Genomic DNA, 17494 nt, shown 5'->3' with positions numbered 1-17494 from the left:
GAGGTTGAAACTGTCCGAAGAGGTGGATGAAGATATCCACATTGGAGATGATGATGATGATGATGATGATGATGATGGAGTAGGCAATGCAATGTCTCAACAGACATATTCAACCTAGAGGAGGGGGGTATTGTAGAAGATGTGGAGAGAGCAGTTCTTCAAAGCAAAACTACAAAAGAGGTAAAGGCTGCACAGATGGAGGAAGAAGTGGACAAAGGTGCCAATTTAACTATGCCTGAGCTGCAGGTAATGGTTGAACTGGCAACAACAACGCAAACACAAGTTTCAGAACTTCAAAATGACGCTGAAGCTCAAGCTGAAGAGTTTACAGGAGCCATCAGAGAGGTGGACAAGGATCGAGCAGAACACAAGCTGGAAAAGCTGTACGAAGATGAAAAGGAAATGAATGAACCACAAGTGCAGACCTTGAGTGAAAGGAAGACAGAAATACAGGAATGCCAGGAGCTGCAATCTGAGGTAAGAGAGTTTACCTGTGGCCTCCTGGAGAAAATAAAAAACATCCAGAGAGGATCAAATTCAGCAGGTAAAAAGTATCATACTGTTGCAAGAAGAGGAGCATGAAGAGGTGGAGGTGAAGGTGGAGAGTTGGGAAGATGAGGGTGTAAAAAAACGATTTTTGTGAAGAGGAAGAACCAGCTACATTTACATCTACAACCAAGATGTCTCTATTGGAGGACTGCAAAGTAGTTGGAGAGCCAATGCACAAAGATGCCTTAGCGACAAATAATGATGAGGAGACGTCCACCACTTACAGTGCAGCAGAAGAAAGGTTCACCAGAGCAACCGTCAAATTATATGATTGGTGAAACCATATGGTCCAGAATTAAGATCAATTAGTGGAAAGCATTGTGCAAAAATGTGAAACACTAGAGCGACTGCAGCAGGTGGTGGGGGACACAGATCTGGAAAACCTTGAGAGAATAGTAGCAGGTATCCAATCAGCCAGTCAGTGGACCCGAAAAGACAAGAGGAGCTGATAAAAGGGAATTGAAAGGATTCAAAATGAGTCACAAAGAGTTGTAGTGATTTCTGAGAAGCCAAAGCAGGTCAAGAAGGAGGAGCTTCCTGCAGAGGAGGGAAGCTGAACAGAGATAGAACAGCCACTTGATAAATCTGAGGTTGTAGAAGAGGGGGTGTGCAAGAAGCAAAAACAAGTCGCCAATGATGAGCGGGAGGTTGCTGTGGGAGATGATGATGTAAAGGAACATCCAAAACAAGTCAACCAAGAAGTGGCAACACCTATAGAGGAGGGGGCAGGGAACTGGCTTGAAGAGCTCAAGGCTGTCATTGAAGATGAGCCCAGGAGGAAAGCCCAGGGGGGATGTAAAGTGACCATACCGGACTGGTCAAAGGCCAGTGAGAGTTCGGATGACCATTTCCATGAGAGAACTGTAAGTGGGGACAGTGGAAAGGAAGTGAATCTCAAGGCCAAAGTTCAAGATGTCACCATGGCCAATGGATTCCCTGGGCTACCAGCTGCTGTAGTTCAACAGGAAGAAGAAAAAACCCTGGTGAAGGAGACAAGGATGGCAACTCCAGCTCAACAGAAGGGCAATCATCATGGCCAGCAGATCTCCCTTTATGTGAAGGTAAATTTAATGTCACTTCTAGGCATATGGTGGTGATCAAGATTTATCTCTAAAATGGACAATTGGAAGGCAATGAGTGTCACAAAAGTGTAATGTTATGTATTTTTTTTATTGTGAGTTCAGGTTCTGCTTTAATACTGTAGGCCGGCATAGTCATTATGCAACCTGGAAACGTACATTTTAGTGATGGCTAATACCTAGTTATAGCAATACATTTAAATTAAATATTTCTTCAGTAGCAAATCAGCATAATTATATTAGAATATAATATAATTGTGAATGTGACACTGAAGACTGGAGCAGTGGCTTATGAAAATTCAGCTTTACCTCACAGAAATATATTACACTTTCAAATATATTCAGATTTAAAGCAGTTCGCTTTCTTAAATAAGCTACCGCAGTTTTACTGTAGTAATAATCAGTATTGTTAATAACGGTTTTTGCAAAGAATTTTGAACATATAATCAATCAAAAGGCAAATAAATAAATAAATAACCACACTGACATAAATAATGATGTGAGCATTGTAAAGTATTAGTTTTAGGAGTGACAATGACAAGGCTGTCTTGTTAGCACTGCTAGCCATATTAGCATATAGTTTCTTACAATGGCAGCATGTCCTGCTCAGCAGATGGTGTTATTATAATCAAAACTTATTGCATAATTTTCTTTGCTCTACTGGTCAGTTGGTCATCTGTTATCTTGCTTCTAGAAAACCAGACTTTAATTCCCAGGCCACGGCAATGTTACTGGAACAAGTTGGTTAAGCTGGTTGTTGTGCAGGAGCACCAGCTCTGTATTATTGCTGGGCGACCTGCCAAAATTAGCATGAATGTGCCAAAAACATACCTTATACTGGTAACTAATACATTTGAACTGCTCTTTTAAGCTAATCATTAGCTGAACCGGCTTAGGTCTAGACTGTTATTATTCAGGAGCCACTGACCTGATGAGAAACTTAAAAAGCTTAAGTCGCAAACAAAATGAAGACTATATATGAAGTAATATATTAAGGTTCAAGACAAAAGTTTCAAGAATTAAGGTTCAAATTATTAATTCCCACCTTGTTTGTGATGTACTTCATAAATGGTTGCTGCATGTGATATAATGCACTTAGTTAATTGAGATTATTGTCAGGAGGGTGTTGAGCTGATGGATTTATCTGTGAGCTAAAAATGAATCTAACACAACCTGCAGTGTTTCTTTCTTGATTCTAGAACATTCCAGTAGAAAGCGCCATATAAAGTATTCTTTTCAGCCAATATTAGGAAAGATCTGGCTGTAGGTATGACCTTTACAGTTAACTTGTTCAGACGTTTTTTTTAACTTAAACATAGATGTGCATTTCCTCTTTTTATTATGCACATTCAGGTGTTTTAAAAGAACATTTATTTGTTTATTCATTTATCTATTTGTCTGTCTGTCATTTAACAGACAGACAGACTGCGAGTGCAATAGTAGGTTTGTTTTATTTGTATTTTAAGTGTTGTTGTTCTTAACAAAGCAACACAAAAACAATAGTAGTTTTTAATTATTAAAAATAAATAAGTAAATATTGGAACAAAGTGCACACGGCCAAATTCTTGTTCTATGATGGAGGCTGAGCAGCGGGACTTTAAGCCTGGTAAAAATGCACTTAAATCCACTCCTGTAACAAAGACTGCCTTTGTGCATGTTTCGGTAGAGCAAAGTGAAAAGTGCAACTTCCACACTTTCTCTGTACAGTTCAGATCACAAACAAATAGAAACAAACCTCATTTAGTGTCTGGTCACAGGTTTCTGTTGATGTTGTAGTTTTGCTTTAGTCAGCAGGATCTGAGTGCTGGCATTGCACACAGTTATCTCATTAAAGACGCACATGTGCCTGTTATTCAGTGTTAAACAGCAGATTCTTGAGTGTGTGTTTTCCTCTATTCTTGTATTTCTGAGTGAGTGATGAGTTTGTGCTGTCACCTCCATGTCTCTGTCCTGATAGTGGACTGGGTTAATCGTCTCCAAGCATGTTTGTTGGCCTGAGCTTTTGAATGTTTAGGCAGTGAAGGAGACTGACCCTGTCCAGCAAAACTTGTGTGCAAAACTCAACTTAATCGGGAAATTATACAGCATTGATTCTGCGGTTTTCCGAATACATCGCGATTCTGAGTCGATCCCGAGCTTAGTTTTGAACAGCAGATGGCACTGCATGCTTTAGAAACCGCTGTACTCTGCTCGTTTCCGAATCCTTACACACACTTGAAGCTAAAGTAATCATTCATGAAGTTCAAAACGTTTGAAACGTATTGTTCTGAGTGGTGGTTAGCATGTAGTTGTGTGGTTTCTAGGGTGTTCTGGATTGTTGGTACGGTGTTCTGGATGATTGCTAGGGTTCTCTGAGTGGTTTTAGCATGTTGCTAGGATTTTAGGAATAGTGCTTAACTATGTAATTCCTTTGCTCTTCCGGATGGCTGCTGTGCAGTTGTTTATTGCTCCACAGTAAATTTGACATAAAATGTGATGCATAATGCAGTTTAATTAATGTAGGTCTAATTGTAATGCAGTTACAGGCATGCTCATATTCAAATGTGGTTTATTAAATCAGGTTTTAGAATCTAAATTGACAATTGCAGTACTCATAAAATATGATGCTCTGCCCTCTACTGGTGTTACGTTGGTCTGTTTTTCCCTCATCAAGGAAGCCATTTTTATCCTTTTAATATAGGCAGCTTATCTTCAGGTGACCAGACCTCACATAATCATTCCACACCCTCCAGACTCATGAAAACATACAGTAATACAGTAGTAAATCCACTCAATCCTAAAACCGAGGCCTTTACCAGTAAAGCAGCAGACACATATGTACACTACTGCAAAAATCATTTGTTTTGTAATTACTCTTCATATTGTTATTCACACTCACACAGTTAGAGAGAAATGCATATTGTTTATTTCTAGATTATTGTGCTGGAAATCATCATCAAGTACATGTTTTACAATGATGTCCTATAAAACTGTTTCATAACACACATCTCATGAACGGCGTCTCTATTGCTTTTAACAATGAACAAACGTTTCAGTGTCTCGTCCTGCGTGTTTGACCGTTTTTTCCACCGGCCCCAAACACCCACAGAACACGAAGACAGACTCTTCCCAAATTAAATCAGTCATTCTGGCTGCACAAAGTACATGAGTTTTCAGAAAAAAAACATTCAGTGTTATCTGAGAAGTTGATTTGATTTGTGAGTCATGTAAAAGCAGCATAGCAGCGTTATTTCATGATGGCTTGGTTCGATGTAGCAGCTAAAAAATTGGGACTTCCTAGTATTGAGCTGTTTGTGAAGGTAAGACGTTCTCACATTAAACCTTTGAATAAATAAAACATTTATTCCTATTAGATTAAAAAAGTAGGCTTTTATTTAGTTTCATTATATATTAGATGTCACGAAGCGACTCTTGATGATTCACTTTCTTATCATATGCTTTATTCGACTGTAGTCTCATTGTTTAAGATTAAAACAATATGCAATCAAATACTTTTCTTATTTAAAAGCATTTTCCCAGACAGAATTAAACTGGAAAAATATTGGAAAATATTAATAATGGCTGTTCAATAATAACCCAATTCTCTAAACAAACCGTCTGCTGACAAGCAAGTTAAATGGCCTTGTTTTTCATATTTTGAGCGTATGTAGGGTACTGCAATATTAACGCCTATGTTGGGTTGATTATTGACTCAAAGTCTCAAACATTATGGACAGAATTCCTGGTACAGTGCTCTGAATAAACATCTTGGGATGTTGTTTGTTCTGTAGCTGAACAGTTTTAGCTTATTTTGCTTTTTAATGGGTTTTTGTAACATATTGTGGGATTCGATGAGGCTGAGGGCTTGTGAAAAACTAGACGCTGAGTAAATGATGACTGAATGTTCATTTTTGCGTAAACTATTCCTAAAGGGTAAATTCCTAAATGTGCCTATTTACTTTTTTTATTATTCTATGAGACAAGGTGATAAAAGAAGCTTGCCTGGATTTGAAAGTCATCTAAATATGATTTATTAGTAAATAGACACTTAAAAATAACTCCTTTAGTCAAATATGTACTTTTGTTTTTGTATGTACATTTGCTTATTTAAATAACTTTGAATATGAATAAAATGTAAATACTTCAAATGTATATATCATTAAATATATTCCATATGTCAGGTCCTAGTAATGACCTCTGTGGTATTATTATGGATATTGTGATCATCCCTTAGCTAATTAAAAAAATAGTAAAAAGATTGTGGTCATTTAATGGTCATTTTAGTAATTTAAATAAATCTACAAAATCATCATTTTGCCATACAATGTCTTCATGCATCAGGACATTATTGCAGTGAACCGAGAAAAATTAAATCAAAAGCGCCTTCAAACCCATTGTACTCTATAGAACTGAAGAGCACTCATGTTTGTACTGAAAGGAATAATAAGGAAAGATCTGTGTGTCTCCCAGGCCGGCAGTGATGGAGAGAGTATCGGGAACTGTCCGTTCTCGCAGAGACTCTTCATGATCCTCTGGCTGAAAGGAGTCATCTTCAATGTCACCACTGTGGACCTCAAGAGGTGAAGCACCATATTTACAGATAAAGACACAAACAAGGTCTCGGAGAACACATATTTCCATTCAAATGTTTCTATAACTTAAACCGTAGAGCAGGATGCAGGCAGTGACAGGGCTGTTGGTTTAATTCCCACTTACTGTATAAACTATATGTATACCTTGAATGTGGATGAGTTGGATAAAAACATCTACCAAATTCATAAATATAAATGTAGTACAATTATGATTCCTAATAAGATTAAATACCCCTGCAGATTTTATTCAGACATTATTCTGATGAACTAAATCATGGATTTTATTTAATTCTGTTGACATACTTTTGCTTACAAAATAATGAGAATAATTTAATGTGCAATCCTAAAAATATTGCTTAAGGACTTTTTGACTACATTTACTGAGGATAGTGTAGAGTTATTTTAGTATTATTTATATAAAGTATTTATTAATTAGCAAAAATTGTAGGAATTTTGTTATATACTTTTGACATTTTGATATGTATTTAGCTCTTATGAATTTTTATTTCAGTTTTAGTTATTTTGTTATCAGCTTTTGTTATTTTTATGTTTTATATGTGTGTGTTTAGCTTTTTTTAGTTTTCATAATTTAAGTATTTTACATTAAGTCTCATTTAAGTTATTTGCCAACTAAACTATTTTCAAGTTTATTTTTTTTACCTACTATTTGTATTTTATTTAACTTTTTCTCTTTTTTTAGCTTTCAATTTACTATATATATATATATATATATATATATATATATATATATATATAGTTGATTTAAGGGCATGGGCCCAAAGTAAACGTTGTACTAGGCTATATCCAGGTATATTATACTAATATTATTAAATTTAAAAAATACAACAATAATTTAAAAAAAGGCGTGTTTTTTCCCTCTTCTTGTGATATGGCATAGCAGGCTAAATCATTATGTCATTATGAGCCAACTTTGATAGTTTGGGCATCTGTGCTTTAGTTAACACTAACACCATCGATGATTGTAGGTTTGTTGATCTGTGCTCCACAGGAAACCGGCGGATTTGCAGGATCTTGCTCCAGGAACCAATCCTCCATTCATGACCTTCAACGGAGAGGTGTTAGTAGACATCAACAAGATTGAGGAGTTTCTTGAGGAACGACTGGTCCCACCACGGTACTTTGGCTTCATTTGTCATTGCTTCAGATACTTGTTACATTTCCTAAAAAAACTTTATTTACACTTTGTATTTAACATTGTGACATTTTTTAAGATACCCAAAGTTGGCTGCAAAGCATCCAGAATCCAACACAGCAGGAATAGATGTGTTTGCCAAGTTTTCTGCCTACATCAAGAACCCTCGTAAAGAAGCCAATGAGGGTGAGTTTAATTGGTTTTTATTAAAGATAGACCCTGCTGGTTGTGAAATTAAACTCTTTTCTTCTGTAATTCTGTTTTGATTTGGTCTTGAATATTGATCTGCAAATAGTTGACCTCAACACAGTTACCTCTAACTTTGACCTTTGCATGTAGGTCTGGAGAAGGCTCTTCTGAAGTCTCTAAAGAGGTTGGATGAGTATTTGCAGACACCGCTGCCCGAGGAAATAGATGCAAACAGCGTAGAAGATCCTGGTGCATCAACACGCAGTTTTTTGGATGGACCAGATCTCACGCTGGCTGACTGCAATCTGCTGCCCAAACTGCACATAATAAAGGTGTGTCTTTCCTTTCCATCTCACATTCATTGTCTTTTTGTTGCTTTTTGTCTATAAATCCTCCCATTCATGAAAGCCCAAGACCTTTTAAGGCGAGACACTGCAGGTGAATAGGGCAAAAAAAAAAAAACTAATAGTTATCACCTTACTTACCCAGTTGATTGATTACATTGATTATTGCAAAAAAAAAAAATTTGTATTACAAGTTTTCAAAAATGTTATGTTTAAATATGCAAATGAGGCATTATTTAATGAAATATGTGCTAATTTGCATAAAGGTCTAGTACAAAAATCTGAACACTAGATGAAGTCAGTTTCAAATTTTTTGTTTAATTTTTTTTTTTTTAGATATTAGAGTCAAATGTTTTTACTGAGGGAATTCTGGTTATCTTTTTTTGTCACTCCATAATTCAGAAAATACTTTGAAAAGCCAGAAAACAGTATATTTTCACAATTTTGGGGGAAATAAAATGTTGTATATAATCAAGGAAAATATATATGAACAAATCCCTCTGTAAAAACCTTCAGAATATAGACAGGAATAAAAATGTCAAGTTTGGTGTGTGTAAGTGCTACTGAAGTGGAGATTTATGGCTCAGTGTTGAAGAAAAAACTCATTTTGAGAAAACGGCCTTTAAAAATATGTATTGTAATTGAAATCTATTGACACAAACAGATAAAGTGCTATAAAAGAAAAACTTAACAGTGTCTTTTGGATGTTTTCCTTCCACTAGTTTGAAAAAGCACTTTATGAAAAACCAAAAAGCCCAAAAAGGTGCTTGAAAAAAAAGTGTTTTTGCCTGCAGTGTCTCACCTTAAAAGATTTATAAATGTCATTTAATCTAATCTAATGAATCAAATTTAGATTTTAATCTCAATGAGAAGTTGAATTGAAAAAATGTGCATTAATACATTTAATAATGCCTTTCTTTGTATTTGGAGTGTAACCCTTTTGCTTTATTACTGACAGAACAAAATATGATGGTCATATTATCTTGAATCACTAATAGTGCAGAATCTAAAATATTTAATTAATTATACTGATTTTACACAATAAAATTGTTGTACTACTTCAACCACTAGTCGGCGCTGTTGGAAACAATCAGCTACTCGAGCATGCATTAACCATAATGCGTACAAAGTGTTTGCAAGTTTGACGTAAATTTAAGGATTACATTATGACGTGTTTATGACATTTTTTATGACCTTATCTATGTTGCATGTAAAATTAAAATATGTAAATAGGGGTGTGCCTGAAGCCGAATACCTTATTCTGAATGGCACGGATAATTAGCCTGACAACGTCAGACTTCCTACTTCCGCTCAATTTAATTTCGCTTCTGTACTCAGTCTGATACAGCGTCAGGGCTTTCTGTTTGCCACCGGTCTGGAAACAGCCGGGCCAATCAACGAACAGAGGGCGGGCTGAGAGCCGTGACGTAGATGCTAAGCGCCGAGTTTTACATTGTATGTTAGAGAAATCGAAAACCGGAACGACCACGGAAATGGGAAACGAGACACGGGATGCAATTCGCTCTGTTATGGAGAACATTCAACTCTTTTTCAAACTGAAGCCAGAACAAGAAGAGTGTTTAACAACAGGTTTACAGTGGAAGTTCAATCATAGATTTGAGTTCGATGCATGATGTCTGTGCTTCGATGCGGCTGTACAGGCGCATAACATACGTCATAACTAAACGTATCTGATTGGCTTACGGGTAACCAATGATTTTAAACTTCAGACAAGCGCCCCCTAGCGAGAGAGAAAACACTTCTCTATTATGCCATTCCAGTCTCTGTCTACGAAGCAAAGTGAAGTAGCAGAGTCTGGTTTTACCAGGCTAATGGATAATGGCTTAAAAAATGAATAACAGACAAGGAATAATTTTGCCAGAACACTCAGCTGAAGCTGGCACAGGCTGGAGTTTGCTAGATAAAAGTTGAGTCAGGGGATCAGCGCAATATTATACACAGACCTCTAAAGTCACGAGTGTGAAGTGAATCAATGTAAACTTTATGAATGAAAGAGCGCAAATCAAACACAGCATTGCTGTTGTCTCTCCGTGCATTTCTCAGAAATCAGAGCTTTGCAAGAGTAACATCACCTATAATAATACATCATACACGTTATATTATTTGTATATATTTAAAAGGCAATGCTTTAAACCTTAGGCTACGATATGATATGAATGAATGGAATAAGCACAGCACACTCACCAATCAAACAGCTGCGCTGCACATCTCAGTCTCTCAAAAACCAGTTAGCAGAGCAGGCTAATAATCAACTTAGATATGGATACGTTTTCTATTTGGCGTACATGTTTACATCTTTATCTTTTGCTGTTTTGCACGGCACACACACATTTGTTTAGTGAAGTTCACTAAACATTAAGACTTGCTTAAAGAGTTAATGTAATGAAAATGTGCACAGTAAATTGATGCAGTTGTGTTCAAATGGATCACTAAACGTTTGTCATGACATCTCTCTGCTTGCATAATAAATATTATTTTAGAAATTAATAATTATTTTAGTTTAACACGGCATAATTGTTCAGTGATAACTATGAAAAAAAAGATAACCATAACGGTCTTATCAAGTACTGTAAGACGTTGTATGCGAATGCAGATACGAAAAATATTGTGATTGTTACAGACACAAATACAAATACTGGTTGTTACATGAAAATGTAAATATGTTATGTCATAATAGTTTTGACAATTTATATATGTAATTGTTGCATAAGGCTATGAATTAATAAGCGTTTATTGATAATAATAAAAAAATACTAAAATAACACTCTCAGACTCTCTCTCTGTTGTTATAAATAATATATTTAAAATGTATGTAATATAAATAATTAATATTTTATATAAAAATTATTGTAAATAATGAATATAATTTTTTACATTGTGTGTGTGTGTGTGTGTGTGTGTGTATATATATATATATATATATATATATATATATATATATATATATATATATATATATAAATAAACTGTATGACCAGTTTTACCAGCTCAATACTCTGTGTTGTAGATTGTTGCCAGGAAGTACAGAGGTTTTGAGATTCCTGCTGATATGACTGGGATTTGGAGGTATTTGAATAACGCCTACCAGAGAGAGGAGTTCATGAACACCTGTCCTGCTGAGCGCGAGATCGAGTTTGCTTACCTGGACGTCGCCAAAAAAATCAAATAGTTCAGGATGACGAGACAAGCTCTGCTAGCTCCATCACATGCTTGTGTGTGTGTCGTATGTGTGTATGTGTGTGCACTCACTGGTGGAGATGCATTAATACTGTGCATTAGATTGGCACCCATTTTCTTTCAATCAATGGCAGGACCAGAAAAAAAACAGTTACTATTATGTTACTAACAGCTTTTTATAAGTATCTATCTATCTGTCTTCATGAATGATATAAATAGACTAGATATTGTATAGTCATGATGTTCACCAAGGCCTTGACCAAATCTCATAATCACTTTTAATCTATGGATCTCTATTTTTCTTTCTATTTTTGGCATTTTTGAATTACTTCTTCTGGTCAGGTCAGTATATTTACATTTCCTATTTACAATATATATAACTCAAGTTTATTTTACAGTATGTTTAATGAAACCATCCTTTTGTATCATCACCTGAGGCTATTTTCCAGACATTTATAATTATATTTCTATGTCATTGTTTTTATCTTTTGTGCTTCTTCATTTATATTTGATAGTTTTTTTGTTTTTGTTTTTATTTTATCTATGAACAGAACTTATTAAAATGTTCTATTTATGCAACTATGTAACCTTGCATGAATGCCTTATGAAGCCCTGACGAGACTTTAATTAAACTAATCAGATTTCATCATTAAGTCTTTATGGTTTTTTAATTTCCTATTCCAATCATAACCAAGGGTTGTGTAAAGAATGGGATTTTGATATGCGAGTCAGTGATGATGGTCTGACTGGTTCTCTTGTATGTTTTTAGGGTCTCATTAAACGTCCCCCAAGCAACAGCAGCTCTTTGAGCAATCAGATCAATTTAGAAGGCATAGTAGCAACAGCGTGTCTTTCTAGTCGACTCGTGAGGTACATCATCATCATCATAGTGACCTCTAACTTTGAGCTTTGAGTGCAAGCACTAGTACAGTGAGGCCAATCACAGTAAAGCACGTCACTCTTTAAATCCTGTCTTATTTTGCAATGATCACCGGGAGAGATATCTGTAGAAAAATAAAGTTCTCTTTATTATCTCTGAATCTTTTGAATGCTTTGTCATTTTTATTGGTGCTTGCAACAACAAAGACGTTGTGGATCGAAAATTTAGAGCATTTCGTGCACAAAGTCAAAGGTACACACGTCACAGAGGTCAGAGGGGTCAGTGGTGTTATTGATGGTCCGCATCTATGTTTGAGAGCAGGATTTGTTGCTGGGTGAGATGATTGAGAAATGCGTTGCTCTACTCAGTTCTGAGAGCAGTACTTCCAGAAGCACACTGTTTTTGGAGAAAGATAAACAGTTTATTTTATTATTTTATCATGCACAATTGGAAACAATTGGTTTGCATCATACCTCTCTTGTTGGTTTTCTTAGCTGATGAAGGAGACTTTTTAAAGGCTTTTCCATTGAGTTTTGGATCCATTTGGTCAGTGCTGGCCATCGGTGAAATCCCACCGCTGTCTATAGTGGTCGCTGTGGTGGATTTCAGGCTTCCATCTGTCACTACCTGAAGGTTATGAAACATGATTTAAAGCACAAACTGAACTTATATATATATATATATATATATATATATATATATATATATATATATATATATATATATATATATATATATATATATATTGATTTATAATCTGAACATACCATTTTGTTCTTCTTCCCGGTACTTCGTCCGTTGCCATTTCCTTTAAAGAAAGAAACAACACAACAAGAGGCAAGATTTAATTAAATTACATTTGATATTTTTCAAGTGTTTGGGGTTGAAACGATTTAAAATGTTTTATATATATATATATATATATATATATATATATATATATATATATAATCTCTTCTGCTCACCAAGGCTGCATTTGTCTGATCAAAAATATTAGTGTTATTTTATCATTTTTATTTAGCTTTATTTTTCATCTTAGCTTTATTTCAGTTAGTTGCAAAGACCACAATTTAATGTTTCGTTATTATTATTTTTTTTATCTATTATTTCTTCTATATCATTTCAACTTTATTTCAAATAGCAAAAAAAAAAAAAAAAAAAAAAAAAATTGTTTACAATTACACTGATTTTATACCAAAAAATTAAAACATAAAAAATATTGCAAATGTGAAATTTTATTACAACTTCAAATAACTGTGTTCTATGTGAATATATTTTAAAATGTAATTTATTCCTGTGATGCTAATCTGAATTTCCAGCAATATTACTCCAATCTTCGGTGTCACAGGATCCTTCAGAAACCATTCTTTGAGGAATAGAAAGTTCAACAACTTTTGAAATATTTTAAATGTACTATGACTTTGGATCAATTTAAATTTTAATCTAATAAAAAACAAAACAAAACAAAAAAACAGACTATACAGACTATAATCTGTCAAAGTATTTGAGGTTTTGGCTGACCTCTGGTCATGATGGTGATTCGATGGCTCAGGGTGCTGTTCATTAACTTGTGAAGCTCTTCGAGTGCACTCAGCATCTTCACCAGCTCCTCTCGAGCGCCCGGTTCCCCCGTGATGGGATCAGATCGTTCAGCTGCTGATGCAGGCTCGTCGTACTCGTTTGAATCATTCACCTTTGACAGTCTGAACCGTCTGCTCTTCTCCGTTTGCCGCTGGGAATCGGGTGAACTGGTTGTGCGGTCAATCCTCGGAGATCCATCTCGGCCGCCGGGCGCTGACAGAATCTCCTCGTGACCATCAGAAAGCAGTGTTAGTGTCTTTAATGGATTATTGACACCACTGCCTGAGGTTCTGTCTCTGATATCTGGGTTACTTGTAGCTGTAATTATTTCGTCTAAAGCTCTCATCACTACGGTCTTTCCATCTCCGTCGGGAAATATCGTCATTGGTCTGGTCTTCAAAAGTTTCTCAAAAATCCTCGTTGCTCGTGCTGCGTTTCCCTGAATGTCCGCGACAGTTCTCCGTGTACCTGGAGGGAAAAACATGCATTTTAGGGGACATTTAAATATGTTAAAGCAATTGTTTTGGTTTCGATTAAATAGACAAACATTTCAGTGGAAGTCAATGGGAATTGACCAAGTTTCTTAAATATATCTTCTTTTGTGTTCTTTTAGCGCTCACTGGAATGCAATTTAATTAGTTTCAGCTACAGAAAAGTGTTTGCATGTCTCTAAAATCGCAGTTTATGGAGTGATGCATCCCCTCTGTTCTGTGAAAGGGTTCATCTCATTTAGTAGTGTACCGTTGACAGGGAATTGTTCCCATACCCATAGAAACAAGTCATTGGGAATGGCAGTGCAATGAAACATCCTGAGAACCTTGAATAGAGAGACATCCCAAACTTCAAACAACCCTTAAAAGGCCTATTCTCGGCTTGGACAAACAGACACAACATAACAGATGAGAAATGCCTTTTGTCTGAGGAACTTTCCTCATCATCATTCTGATCTTAGAGGTGGATGCTGACAAATGGCTTGTTCCCATCATGTACAAACATGCGGGCATGTTGACAGAAGTCTTGAGGAAGTCAAGGAGTTGTTAGGACGACCACAGTGCATCTCAGTGATGTCATAAGCGGGGTTTTTGGTCTCATAGAAAGACAAAAAAAGACGTTTGCAAACACTGAACTTGCCGTCACTCCATTAAAAACTTTTTGAAGGGTCTCTTGATAAGATACTAGTGGTATTATCATCGTTACCAAAGGCAGTCATGACCTTTGTTGGAATGAAAAAGTGCACTACAACTCTAGATTCAGTGAATGGTGCTAAATTAGCATGACATGAATTGTAGTAATTATTTTATCAGTTTAAGAACTGAGAAAACGATTAAGGCCAGATAACTTCAAATGATCATTCTATTAATGGAAGAACGTTTTGTTCATAATCTTGTCCAATGCTATCTCACAGCCAATTCGTATGTATTTTACGAGGTGGCTTATTCGTACAAATTTGTACGACCTCACTCGTATGATTTTATACGATTTGTCTAAACCCCAGTGACGGTTAGGTTTAGGGGCGGGGTTAGGTGTAGGTCATTCGTACAAATTCATACGAATTGTGCAATTCGTAAAATACGTACGATTTGGCAACAATCGTATGAATTTGTACGAGTGTGGTCGTACAAATTCGTACGAATAAGCCACCTTGTGAAAAATCTACGAATTGCCGTGAGATCGGGTTGTCTTGTCAGAACGTTCTGAGAACATTCAGTTTTACCTGGGTTATTGTTGTACACTGTAGATACACAGTAAACATCCAGGTAAAGAAATAAATCAGAATTAACCTACATGAAACCCCTGAGCCAATTTTAGCAGGAAACCTAAACGCGGAATGAGAGATTTAGGGTTTGCACTCACTTGAAGTGTGGACAGCACAAGACCAATAGAAGACCACAAGAGCCGGCGCCACTGGACTAATTACTTTGGTTCAGCGCCATCTCTGAGTCTGTAGGCTTGACAACAGTGAAATAACATCTCACAGGAGAGAGACATCGCAGATGAGGTCTCTTTAATATCGCAAATGTCTCTTCTACACTCTTCACAAATAAAGGTTCTTTAGTGGCATCTATGCTTTCATAAGGAACACTTAACATCGTGGAAACTTTTGATTGCACAAAAGGTTGTTTTGTTAGTGAAATAAGGGTTTACAGATTATTCAAATGTTCTTCAGACTAAGAAAAAAGAGTTTTTTTTAAGAACTGTTCACCAAAACGATCTTCAGGTAAAAATGGTTCTTCGGTCTGTGTGGAAACCACACACATCAACCTCTCGCCTCTCAGATGATTGTTATGAGAAAAATACCCCAGCAGTCTCACATGTGAGTTTCAAAATAGATCTCAACAATGTCACAAACTGAGCTCGTGTGTGTGTGCAATCAAAAGGCAAAGATGCATGTTCTGAGCTGCTATCCATATTTTTGCAGCTCTTAAATTCTATATATGACAACTGTTTAAACACTGTTTTTATTTCTCTGAAGGAATTTTAGGAGAAAAATCAGTTTTTTTTTTCTTGAAACACGTACTGTATAATCCATTAAATCTTTTCGGTTTGTCTGAAGGTTAGGACCATATGGTTAGAAATCCGTGTTCCTTTATAGCTGAAATTGCATTTGTTTCATAATTGATTCATTTTACAACATAACACTGCTATTTTCTTGTTTATTAATGTAAATCTGTATTAGACAAAGCAGTATATAAATGAATGCGACTCGTGTCAAATATAGAGTATGGCACTATACTGCAAAAGAAAATATCTTAGTTTTTTTCCATTTATATCGAATATCTAATTATTATATTATATGAGAAGGAAAATTACTTATGTTAGGTCTTTTCTGAAGAATGTATCAAAATTAAGTGAATTTATGCTTATAAAAAAAGAACAAATATGTCCGTGGGGGAGAAAATTAATCTTGTTTGTCTTTTGAATTCAGTTTATTTTCCTTAGCACACTGACAGATATTTTTCCTTTATTTAAGAATAAATAAATCATTTTGGTCAATTTTTCAGAAAAAAACAACAACCAAACAAACAAACAACAATAACAAAAAAATAAAAAACAAAATAATTAATAGGCTATCTATCAGACCTCAGAGTCATTTTACAATTTAAGTAAATGTATCTTGATTTTAAAATGTTTAGACATTTGTACTGGAGAACTGGAATAATACTGAGCTAGAATTTTTTTTTTTCTTTTTTTCTTTTTTTTTTTTTGCAGGGTAATGCCAAGGTCATGGGTTCATTTCCCAGGAAGTGCATGAACTAATTAAATGTACATTGAATGCAATGTAAGTCTCTTGATAAAAGCATCTGCTAAATGCATGAATGTACTGTAAGCCGTGAGCTGGTTTGGGTTTTTACCTGTCTCAGCTCCATCAGCTGGTTCTTCAAAGGCATCTGGTTGTCCAGGCATTAACGGAGCAGCATCCAACACTGAAGTGACAGTCAGCAGAGCAACGGTGGTCAGTAGTTTCAACATATCTCAGTGACCTGAAAGTGAGACCCTCGAGCTAAATGAAGGTTTTAGATCAATCTTTTGTACACCTGCCACACTCTTTTACACTGATGCGCCTCTAAGATGAGAAGGCTTGTCAAGTGTGTTTTACCTAACAGTATTTTACACCGCGCTGTTTCTACCGTCACGCCACATCCACCAGCCCTTTTAAAACGGACACCCACACCGACACTGTCCAATCAGGCTGCTCATCCCTCCCTGCCACGTCCAGGTGTTTTGTGACATTTGGGGCTGTGTTTGGTGTCGGGGTCTTCATTGTCAAGGAGGCAGCAGGCTGTGGGCCCTTCTGCGTCAGAGGCCCTTTTTGCTCCGGCCCCTGTGCAAACACATTAAGAAGTGCCTTATCACTGCTTGCACAGCAGCGCACCCGATGACTTTGAATTTGATTTGAGTTTGATGTGTGCGCCAATGCAAATAGCCTTCATGCATATGAGAAGAAATTA

General features: G+C 36.0%; 2 protein-coding genes across 3 annotated transcripts; one reads left to right on the top strand and one right to left on the bottom strand.

Moving 5' to 3' along the window:
- The first annotated feature begins 1141 nt into the window (after positions 1 to 1141).
- On the top strand, positions 1142 to 11815 carry LOC113098055 (chloride intracellular channel protein 4-like). 2 transcript variants are annotated; one of them, XM_026263062.1, is made up of 6 exons: positions 1142 to 1610; positions 6078 to 6187; positions 7209 to 7334; positions 7432 to 7538; positions 7692 to 7873; positions 10914 to 11815. In XM_026263062.1, exons 1-6 carry the CDS (start codon positions 1470 to 1472, stop codon positions 11073 to 11075), a joined length of 828 nt encoding a protein of 275 aa, XP_026118847.1. In that variant the 5' UTR covers positions 1142 to 1469; the 3' UTR covers positions 11076 to 11815. The 2 variants fall into 2 exon arrangements, with proteins under 2 accessions (XP_026118847.1, XP_026118887.1); XM_026263102.1 differs by lacking the exon at positions 1142 to 1610 and adding an exon at positions 4731 to 4927.
- Positions 11816 to 12327: 512 nt separating this feature from the next.
- LOC113106311 (uncharacterized) lies at positions 12328 to 17015 on the bottom strand. Its single transcript, XM_026268128.1, has 5 exons — positions 16898 to 17015; positions 13485 to 14012; positions 12731 to 12771; positions 12437 to 12590; positions 12328 to 12359 (listed from the first exon to the last, which is right to left on the bottom strand). The coding sequence occupies exons 1-5, from the start codon at positions 17013 to 17015 to the stop codon at positions 12328 to 12330; spliced, it is 873 nt and encodes a 290-aa protein (XP_026123913.1).
- Between the last annotated feature and the right edge of the window lie 479 nt (positions 17016 to 17494).

This window comes from Carassius auratus, chromosome 1, assembly GCF_003368295.1.
Source record: "Carassius auratus strain Wakin chromosome 1, ASM336829v1, whole genome shotgun sequence".
NCBI classification, from domain to species: domain Eukaryota; kingdom Metazoa; phylum Chordata; class Actinopteri; order Cypriniformes; family Cyprinidae; genus Carassius; species Carassius auratus.
Note: the sequence above shows the minus strand (reverse complement) of the source record. Positions and strands in the feature narration are given on the sequence as shown.